The sequence below is a fragment of the Leucopleurus acutus genome (assembly GCF_964270905.1).
Source record: "Leucopleurus acutus genome assembly, chromosome: 12".
Classification (NCBI taxonomy): Eukaryota; Metazoa; Chordata; class Mammalia; order Artiodactyla; family Delphinidae; genus Leucopleurus; species Leucopleurus acutus.
The window spans coordinates 14,633,186-14,643,689 of record NC_139154.1 but is presented as its reverse complement, the minus strand read 5'-3'; the positions used below and the strand labels follow the sequence as shown (position 1 = coordinate 14,643,689).

The 10,504-nt window shown below is 46.6% G+C and overlaps 1 protein-coding gene across 1 annotated transcript; it reads right to left on the bottom strand.

The window, feature by feature from the left end:
• Positions 1-501: 501 nt before the first annotated feature.
• Positions 502-8,028, bottom strand: IL1B (interleukin 1 beta). Its single transcript, XM_082851301.1, has 7 exons — positions 7,977-8,028; positions 7,422-7,483; positions 6,838-6,886; positions 4,560-4,758; positions 3,604-3,765; positions 2,014-2,144; positions 502-1,291 (listed from the first exon to the last, which is right to left on the bottom strand). The coding sequence occupies exons 2-7, from the start codon at positions 7,466-7,468 to the stop codon at positions 1,079-1,081; spliced, it is 801 nt and encodes a 266-aa protein (XP_082707427.1). The 5' UTR covers positions 7,469-7,483; positions 7,977-8,028; the 3' UTR covers positions 502-1,078.
• Positions 8,029-10,504: the final 2,476 nt, after the last annotated feature.

The following is a 10,504-nucleotide window of genomic DNA, read 5'->3' as shown; positions in this document are numbered from 1 at the left end:
CCCCCTGCAGTGGAAAAGCAGAGTCTTAACCACTGGACCACCAGAGAAGGCCCTCCTGTTTTTTTTTTTTTTTTTTTTTTTTTTTGCGGTACGCGGGCCTCTCACTGTTGCGGCCTCTCCCGTTGCGGAGCACAGGCTCCGGACGTGCAGGCTCAGCGGCCATGGCTCACGGGCCCAGCCGCTCCGCGGCATGTGGGATCTTCCCGGACCGGGGCACGAACCCGTGTCCCCTGCATCGGCAGGCGGACTCTCAACCACAGCGCCACCACGGAAGCCCACCAGATATACTTTTGATGAACAATAGAAACGAAAGGGAGAGGTATCAAGGCTGGTCTTTTCTGGCCAGTGATGTTCCTAAGTATCTCGCATTCAGTGATGAGGAATGACCTTCTGAGTCCCCAAGGAGGATGCTCATGGCCCCATTTACCTTGACTCTTCTAAATCAGATCCAAGACAAGTCAATGACCACGTGGCAAAACATTTGTTTTCAGTGAACTTTATTTCAAAATCATTGAACAAGCTGATCATCCTTCCTCATTCATAAATATTCCTTTTGAAATGATCTGAGCTTAAATATTTTCAGGCTTAGTGAAAGGACTTGATATAAAGACGGCACACTAGCCCAAATGAAATTGGTTCCATAGATATAGAAGACTAGGATTTTTCACAGACTCTGCTGTTTTTTGGCCCCTTTGAATTAAATTAAATAGATTAACCCATCAATAAATAAATAAATAAATAGTTACATGGTCACTCATCAGAAGCTGTGTGCAAAGGACAGAGGATTTCTCTGAACCTAGTGTGCCATGGTTTCTGCCAGGCTGGCTTTGAGTGAGTGGAAGAGGTGAGAGAGGGCTAGCTCAGTGGATGGGGTCTGAGGATGGGCAGAAGCAGCGTGGGAAGAGTGGGGTTATTCCCGCCGGCTGGTGGGCAGGAGGTCTCGTAGCACGAATATACGGAGGGAAGTTGGGCATTGATTAGACAACAGTGAAGTTCAGGCTGCAGCCATGCTCTTCGATTCCCCTTCTGCTAGCCCTCAGGGTCATTCAGCCCATATGGACTCTGGGTACAGCTTCCTTTAGGGAGAGATGATTTCCATGGTGAAGTCAGTTATATCATGGCCGCCTTTGGAACGTCCTAGGAAGATGGGCTTTTCTTCTGCTTGAGAGGTGCTGATGTACCAGTTGGGGTACAGGGCAGATTCAAATTCGACGCTATTCTTGGTTTCTGTCTTGTTGAAGACAAATCGCTTTTCCATCTTCCACTTTGGGTAAGTTTTGGGGTCTACCTCCTGCAGCAAAACAGAAATAAACATTTTCATGAGGTCAGGGACACAGACGCTCTACTCTGATCTGGACAAAGATATTCTCTGGGTCGCCTAGAGAGAAAATGGATACGCAGGTCACAGGCCCAGGAGCCAGACTCCTGAGTTATCTTTGAGACCCCAGGTTTCTATGTGGTGACTGAAGGTGTCCCTTATCCTTTTCTGAAACTTAGCATCAAATGCTAGGTGGGAATGTTTTTCAAAAGTGAAAATTAGATTAAAGCTCCTAGGCGTATCTGTTTGCAGGGACTTTGCTGTATTTTCCTCATGGCCCTGTGGCTAGAATGACTTCAGCTTGGAAATGAAGCTTTTGCTGGGAAAGCGGGTGAGGGGAGGTGTGATTTTGGGAGAGGGTTGGAAATGATGACAGGTGACAGGTCCCCTGAGCAGATTAAGTTCCCAAAACGTCATCTAACAAGTGGAGCAACCCTGACAATGTATAATCTATTGGGTGGTCACAATGGCAAGACACAAGAACATCTACATAATGATTTAATTTTCTGTGGTGGGAGTGAAAGTTGCATGCATTTAACACTTAAATTAAACTTATTTACATCTATGCAAAGTTATCAAGTAGCTCTGCTCCCAGAGTTTCTAAGGGGAAGAGGTAGTTGTCTTGGAAGAAAGTGATGGCTAGGCGTCCTTCAGAGGAGCCTGAGAAGGGCCTTCAGCCCCTGGTACCCACTCACCTCCAGCTGCAGGATGGGCCTATCGCCTTTCATCACACAAGACAGGTATAGATTCTTTTCCTTGAGGCCTAAGGCCACAGGTATCTTGTCGTTACTTTCATCTCCTTGCACGAAGCTCATGCAGAAAACCACTGGGGAGAGGAAAGGGGTCTCATGGTTAGGGACACACAGCACTGCAGGGACTCTTACACTTTACCATCCTCTGTGGAAACCCACACCGAGGTCCCTATGGCTTAACAGACAGGGTAACGGGGCTTCTCACAGATCATAGCAGGTTCAGTTGGTTGAAACAGGTTTTTCCCCAAAGAAGGTCTAGGGGTTTCTCAGAGCCTCACCACAGTGGCAATGAAGAATCAGGGGGTCTGATTTTTAGAAACTGCAGAAAGTCATCTTGTCCCTGACGGGTGATGTGTCCATCCACAAGAACACAATAATTTGATCAACGTGAAAAGCGAGAAAAGAGAGAAAGCTGGGTCCCGGAAAAACATCGGGCACGGATCTGTTTCAGGAATGTAGAGAAGGAAGTGGGAAGAACTTGGGAAAGGAGCTTAGCTGGGAAAAGTGGCTGCAAAGAGAGACATGCTTTTTTTTTTTTTTTTTTTTTTTTTTTTGCGGTACGCGGGCCTCTCACTGTTGCGGCCTCTCCCGCTGCAGAGCACAGGCTCCGGACGCGCAGGCTCAGCGGCCATGGCTGACGGGCCCAGCTGCTCCGCGGCATGTGGGATCTTCCCGGACCGGGACACGAACCCGCGTCCCCTGCATCGGCAGATGGACTCTCAACCACTGCACCACCAGGGAAGCCCGAGACATGCATTTTAATCTCCCTTAGTCATAGCTGTCTGACTTGGACGCCCCAAGGTCACCCTCACAGTGCAATTCTAAAGAAACAGGGCTGTCTTGTCTTGGCTCACACCAGGAAGCTTTCCCACAGTGATGCCTCTCTCCAAGGTCAGCAGCCTTGGAAGAGAACTGCCTGCTTCTTTCAGCTGCCCCCTGGACCACACCACTGCATACAGGATTCAGCCACAGTGGCAAAGTGCTGGGCAGATTCCCACAACCCGTGGGCCCCCCAGACTCGAGACAATTGCCAGTGACGGTCGAGAGATATGAGTTCCTGCTTGTCAGTAAGGTTTCCCTCTAAGGAACCATCTGGTATTGGGCCGGAAAGATGTTAGGGGCGAGGGGGCGGGGCTGGGCATGAGGCGGGGGAACAGATTATCTCCTCACCATTCTAGTTTCAACTGCAACCACAGGAAGAAAGAACCCACGGGCGGTTAGGTCTTGTCCATCAAATGACTCCTTTCTAAAAGAAGCACTGATGTGGCGCTACCATTAAATGACTTGAGTGAACAGTGGTCCTGAGCGTGCTTGAGTCCCCTAATTTCTCAGAGTCACCGCTCTTGCTGAAAAATAAATGCACTAAGGGACTCGATCTGGTGTCAACGCTAGGACCCAAACAAAAACATATCCTTTATTGTATGTTATTTCACTGCTGTTGATCATTTGCCTTAATCATCTACTCTGTTGAAAGTGTAGAGAATTAGCAAGCTACCAGGAGGCCAAGAAAAGAAGCAGGGTGTCCCCAGGTACCTTCTCGGTTCATATCCCGTGCGAGGAGGTGGAGAGCCTTCAGCACACACGGGCTAGCCAGCACCAGGGATTTTTGGTCTCTGTCCTGGAGTTTGCAGGTCAGCGACTGCACAGCCGCGTCACACAGAAGATCATCGTCGTACGTTTCAAAGATGACAGGCTCTAAAATGTGGAGCACAGACGTCGTTTAGGTGGAAACTCAGAGAGGCAGGCCTGGTGCTGTGAAGCAGCAGAATTGGGTTCCTCCGAGGATATCTGAACACGCACAGCCAAAGCTTGATTATAACATTGGTGGGCAGGAAGCTGGGGTGCGTCAGAACACTGGGCCTGACACCCTAAGATTTGGGTTCAAGCCTCAGCTCTATTGCTGGCTGCGGATGGGCCATAGAGCTACTTATGTAAAGTGGCAGTGGCAATAGAACTGGCCCAACAGGGATATTCTGACACTCGCAGGAGATACATAAGTGAAAGCCCTCAGAATGATTGGGTGCTTTGCAAAGATCAGTAGTTATCAAGGTCCTATTTTAAGAATAGTTTCAACAACTAAAAATGAGACTAAAACCATCACCAAATTGGATTTTATACAGTCGTGTCTTGAGATGTTACATTTTGGGTACCATTTTATGCATGACTATAAATATATTCTGGAAAAGCTTCCATTCTTAAGATTAATAGCACTATTACCCAGTTACACCATCCTTTCAGTAAAGAAGAATTCCTTAAAAAATCTTTTAAGTGAACAAATCGATCTGATGGAAGACAAAAAAAAAAAATAATGGTTTCAACTAAAGAGATGATTAATTGGGTTTCTAGGTGTCTCTGTTTGCCTCTCACTGCTGGGCCTTCTACTTTTAAAGGGTTTCAGCTTTAGGGAAGTTTAGTTGACTGTTGGGTTACGGCCTCTGAGAAGGAAATGACCAGCAATCTCGTGTCTGCCCTCAGCTCTTGTTAGGTACCTTCTTCAAAGATGAGTGAAAAGATGCTCCTCAGGCCATCATCCTGGAAGGTCTGTGAGCAGGGGATCTTCTGCAGCTTCTCCACGGCCACAATGACCGACACCACATGCCTGAAGCTTTTGTTGTAGAGCTGGTGGGAGATTTGCAGGTGGATGCTCCTATCTCCCGTGGAGCTGAGGTCCAGATGTTGGACGCAGCACTGTAGAGAGAATAAGGAAGTCAGTGTGGGAAGGTGCTTGTGCCAGAAAACTCTGGTTTTGACATGAGAGAGGACGAAGGAGGGGGTAACAGAGCTTCTAAGGATAAACGTTCATCTCTCTGCAGCCCAGAGAGGTTAAGTGGCTTACCCAAGGGCACGTGGCAAGAGAGAGGCAGACCCAAAACAAAAACGCTGGCTTTCTGATGCCCTATATGGCATTCTTCTAGAATAAATACCATTTCTACCTTATCTCTTTTACACATGCTCCACCTAACTATAAACTTATACCTTACACTTTTGATATTTTTGTAAATCTAATGCACTAACACTATGTAGTTAATTTTTCATGGCAATGATGATCATAATATTTTCAATACATCTATGCTCAATCAACAATTATTCTTTTTTTTTTGCGGTACGCGGGCCTCTTACTGTTGTGGTTTCTCCCGTTGTGGAGCCCAGGCTCCAGACGCGCAGGCTCAGTGGCCATGGCTCACGGGCCAAGCCGCTCCGCGGCATGTGGGATCTTCCCAGACCAGGGCACGAACCCGTGTCCCCTGCATTGGCAGGCGGACTCTCAACCACTGCGCCACCAGGGAAGCCCAATCAACAATTATTCTATACAAGTATTTTTTTTTCTCTCAAATGCTCTCTCATAAATAACCTGCCAATACTTTAAAAGTGGTTACTATTCCTGAAATAGGTTCCCATTTCCACCTTATTCAGAGAACCTGTATAACTAACTGCATTAAGGCTTAACTGAGGTTGCCCCCAAGGCACGATAATGGTTTAAAAGCTTGAAGGACAGCTAAAGAGACATATAACAGTGCAGAGGAAAGCTGAGTGCGAGATAAGTTCCTGCCCAGAGCAGAGGCCCCAGATGAGGGAGAGCCAGGCTCCTGGAAGAGACAGTGGAGGAGGGCCGGGTCGCACCCCACCCAGGGCCAGAGAAAACCAGTTACGCTGGTTTTAAAACCTTTAAAGAGATGTGCTTTTAACAAGACTGAGACTGGATGAGGAGGCTGGAGGAGGCTGTCATGAACTAAAAAAGTAAGAGAGAAGTAGCTGCCTGCTAATCTGTACAAGTGCATTAGCTGGGCTGATGGCTGGACACCCTGGGAAAGTTATCAGGCCTCTTAGAGAAGAGAAGAGCCAGCTGGAACATCAGCAAGGCTCTCCGTTAAGATAAGAGTCAGAGGGCTTCCCTGGTGGCGCAGTGGTTGAGAGTCCGCCTGCCGATGCAGGGGACACGGGTTCGTGCCCCGGTCCGGGAAGATCCCACATGCCGCGGAGCGGCTGGGCCCGTGAGCCATGGCCGCTAAGCCTGCGCATCTGGAGCCTGTGCTCCGCAACGGGAGAGGCCACAGCAGTGAGGGGCCCGCATGCCGCAAAAAAAAAAAAAAAAAAGAGTCAGAGAAATACTCCTCTGCTGGGATAGACTTAGCTCCTGTTGACAATATTTCAGAACTGAAGGTTGCGGGATGCTAGGGTCTCTGACGTCATCCAGCTCATGAGCCTTATTTTTCAGATGAAGATCAGAGGGGTAAAATGACTTGACCAAGATCCGCTGGCAAGTGAATGATTTTCTTGCCACTCCCAACTAAACTTTTTCTGTACATCATCTATGCCCTGTTATCATAAGCTCCACCCCAGGGAGCAAAAAGCAACTCCACCCTTAAAGGATGCAGACATGTTCATTCTCAAGATCATCTTCTCTGCGTCTCAGAGTGTGACTTAAGTGATTAACGTAGTTTCATCACTCTGAGGGCTAAAAGCCTCTTCTAAAAGGAGAATCAAATTTGCGTTGGAGCCTGGACCGTCTTCCTAACACGAAACAGCAAACGCTATCTCCACTGTAATTCCCCCTCACACTCTGCAAGCATGGCCACCATCACCAAGCCTCAGCGAACCACTGTGGTGGCGTGGGAGCTGCGTAGTGGCCAGCCTGCATCTGTCTCACTGGAAGAGGAGAAAATCATTTGAACACAAAACTCCATAGGAACAAGGTGGACCCCTTTCCTTGAGTCTTTCCCATGTCAGAGCCCCTTCATGTGTTGGGAGCTAAGCCCACGGACTCACCTTCCTCTGTTTGGGGCCGTCAGCCTCAAATAACAGGTCATTCTCGTCACTGTAATAAAAACAGAGAGATTGTTCAATTATGTCTCCTGGACAAGATTATTTTTCCTTCCCTGCAAACAGTCTTCACCGTTAATAGGAAACTGCAAACAGCATGTTCCTTAGGGCTGCCTGAAGCTGCCAGGTTCCGTGCTGATATGCAATGGAAAAGCAAATGAGGCAGGGCAGGTACCCACGTTGCTCTCTGTTGCATGCTGAGACCTAACTTCCAGCCCAGTTAAAATCTGAGCTTTCTGTCTCATTTAAGCCAAATGTTGCAAGGGATCCCCTGTATTGTCCACTTGACACCTTTCCTTCCTGTTTGCCCTCTGCAGGCTGTCCCTGCAGCAACATCTAGATGGCCTATGGGTGCCAAGGCCAGACTTATAGTGGGAAATTAGTCTTTAAACCAGGTTTGCCTTGGAACCCTGCTTGCCACTGAAAGAGGCAGTTTGGTGGGGCAAATCTGGTCTTCAAGCTCAGATGACACACTCCACTCTTGAGAGGGGAGCCCTGTTCACATTCCCGGTATCAATTTTCCCACTGACCTGTAGTAAGCCATCACTTCGTTGGTGGGTTCAGGTACCGTTGCCATGGCTGCTTCAGAAACCTGTGTAGAGAGGAAAAAATGAGTGACCATTTGCCACGCCAGTCCCCACGAGGGTTGCCTTCACACGTGAATTGCCCTCAGCATCTAGTACCTGGTAGGCATGCAAAGAAGCAGTCTTTGAACGCATAAGTGAATGCGTGAAAGAGTCATCCTTTGGGTCCAGAGTAAAACATTTGCTAAATCAAGCCTAAACCAGGAGTGGATTTATTAGGAGACCTGGGGCAGAGGTTTGATGCTGAGCTCTCAGACAGCAGCTGCGAGATAAGCAGTATTAATCCGCAATATTTTGCAAGTTATGGCATTATAGTACATCTGGCATTTGTGCAAAAAGTCCAGCCCTCAGGCCCAGAGAGAAGGAGGGAGGGAGAGGGGAAGGGAGGGAGAGAGGGAGAGAGTGGGTGGCGGGGGGAGAGAGAGAGAGAGAGAGAGAGATAGAGAGAGAGAGAGAGAGACTCCCTTAGGACCTAGTCATAAGGAAGAATTAAAGTGGTACCTGGACAATGAAGGCTGCCTGGAGAGAATAGAATCCCGGAGTGGCCTGTTGTGTCTCCAAGAGGTATGCTGTCTGCCAGTTTCTCCCTCACTATTTTATGGCCTTCAAAAGCAGAAGTGAGGAGCTAAGAAATTTCCCGGTTTGGTTAACTGATTTCACAACCAAGTTAAAAAAAAAAAAAAAAAAGAGGATGGATGGGAACTTCTGAGAGAGGGTAAACTGAAAAAATTCTCTAATCCTTGGAAGGGCAAGTGGTAGCAAACTGTGACATATTTTTGCAAATGTGTCATCATGCAAATATATGTTGTTTTTTCTGACAACTATTGTGCAGATGATGCCAATCAAATACTGGGGTTTCCTAGGTTAGAAGGACGTTTTAATTTAGGATCTCTGGGGTAAAGTGGAAGACATGAGGAGAGACACACATACAAATGCTCCCTCACTCTTTGCACATAAGTTTAGGAGCCTTCCCACTTGGAGATGGATAAATGGGCCTAATGAAGTAACAGTAACCCTGCCAGTTCTGCACCCAGCATGCTGTTTTCTACCTTGGGGGCTCCGGGTCAATTACTGGGGAGTAATTACTGGGAGCCTCTGGGGAGACACTTGATCTTGCTAGGATGAAGCAGAGAAAACACAGTAGTGCAGGGGTTCAGGCTCCAGATGGGGCTGGGGAAATCTTGGAGACAAGTTCATCTAACCCATTCAGACCAGGTGCTGGTACCCTAGCCAATTGCATACGGAATCTCCATCAATGTTCGGTGAACGGTGAAACGAGCCTGGATTGAGAACGTATTTGAAAAGATTGTGAATAAGTCAGGCTTCGTGATCACATTCCCTCTTTAAGATGCAGAGATGTTTTTTGCCTGAAAGAATTTTTTTCTGTTAGCTCTGAAAAGTGAAAATTTTTACAAATAAGAATATTCAGGGCTTCCCTGGTGGCGCGGTGGTTGAGAGTCCGCCTGCCGATGCAGGGGACGCGGGTTCGTGCCCCGGTCCGGGAAGATCCCACATGCCGCGGAGCGGCTGGGCCCGTGAGCCATGGCCGCTGAGCCTGCGCGTCCGGAGCCTGTGCTCCGCAACGGGAGAGGCCGCAACAGTGAGAGGCCCGCGTACCGCAAAAAAAAAAAAAAAAAAAAAAAAGAATATTCAGCTGAGGCTACATCCCTTGGTAAGTCCAAGAGTTATTAGACTTTGTGTTTTTCACATATAACGTTGTATAAGTTTAAGGTGTACATGATGATTCGGTGTATATATATATATATATATATATATATATATATATATATAAAAGATTACCACAATGAGGTTAGTTAACACATCCATAACCTCACACATATATATACATATACATACATATACACATGGTGGTGAGAACATTTAAGATCTACTCTTTTAGCAACTTTCTGCCGTATGATACAGTGATACAATATAGTTAATAATAATCACCATACTGTACATTAGATTCCCAGAACTTATTCATCTTATAACTGAAAGTATGTACCCTTTGACCAACATCTCCCCATTTCTCCCAACCCCTAGCCCATGGCAACCACTATTCTTTTCTCTGTTCCTGTGAGTTTTGCTTTTTTTTTTTTAAGATCCCACTTATAGGTGCGATCATATAGCATTTGAATTTCTCTCACTTATTTTACTTAGCATAACACCCTCAAGGTTCATCCACGTTGTGACGAACAGCAGGAGTTCCTTCTTTTTTATGGCTGAATAATATTCTTTTATATACATATTGTATACCTCTATATAGAGATATATATCTCTGTAATATAGTCTGAAATCAGGAAGTGTGATGCCTCCAGCTCTGCTGTTCTTAAGGTTGCCTTGTCTCTTCAAGGCCTTTGGTGATTCCATACAAATTTTTGGATTGTTTGTTATATTTCTGTGAAATATGCCTTTGGAATTTTGATAGGGATTGCAATGCATCTACAGACGGCTTTAGGTGGTATGGACAGTTTAACAATATTAGTTACTCTAGTCCCAAACATGGGATACCTTTCCATTTATATGTGTCTTTGATTTCTTGCATCAATATCTTATAATTTTCAGTGTACAGATATTTCACCTTCTTGGTTAAATTTATTTGTATTTCGATGTTATTGTAAATGGCATTGTTTTCTTTATTTCTCTCTGGGTATTTTGCTGTTAGTGTACAGAAATGCACCAGACTTTGTTAACTCAGACACCAGAAGAGTGCCTGCCCAGGGTACTGCCCCAGGGTAGCCCTAGAAGAAGGAGTGAATGACCGGGTCAAAAATGGGGCATGGAGTCTGGGAACGGTGGCTTCTCTAGCCCCTTTGTCACATCAATATTATAGCACTTATTATAGCACCGAATCGAAACCTGGCTCACTTACCTGGTTCCCTTAGGAGGCTGTGAACTCTTCTAGAGCTGGGTCTAGCGCAGTGTGTGACATGCAAGTTCAGGCAGTAAAGCTTTGCTGCCTGAAATAGTGAGCAGGAATTTGACAGTGTTTTTACTCAAATAAGGATGTGCTTACTCTGTGCCAAGTC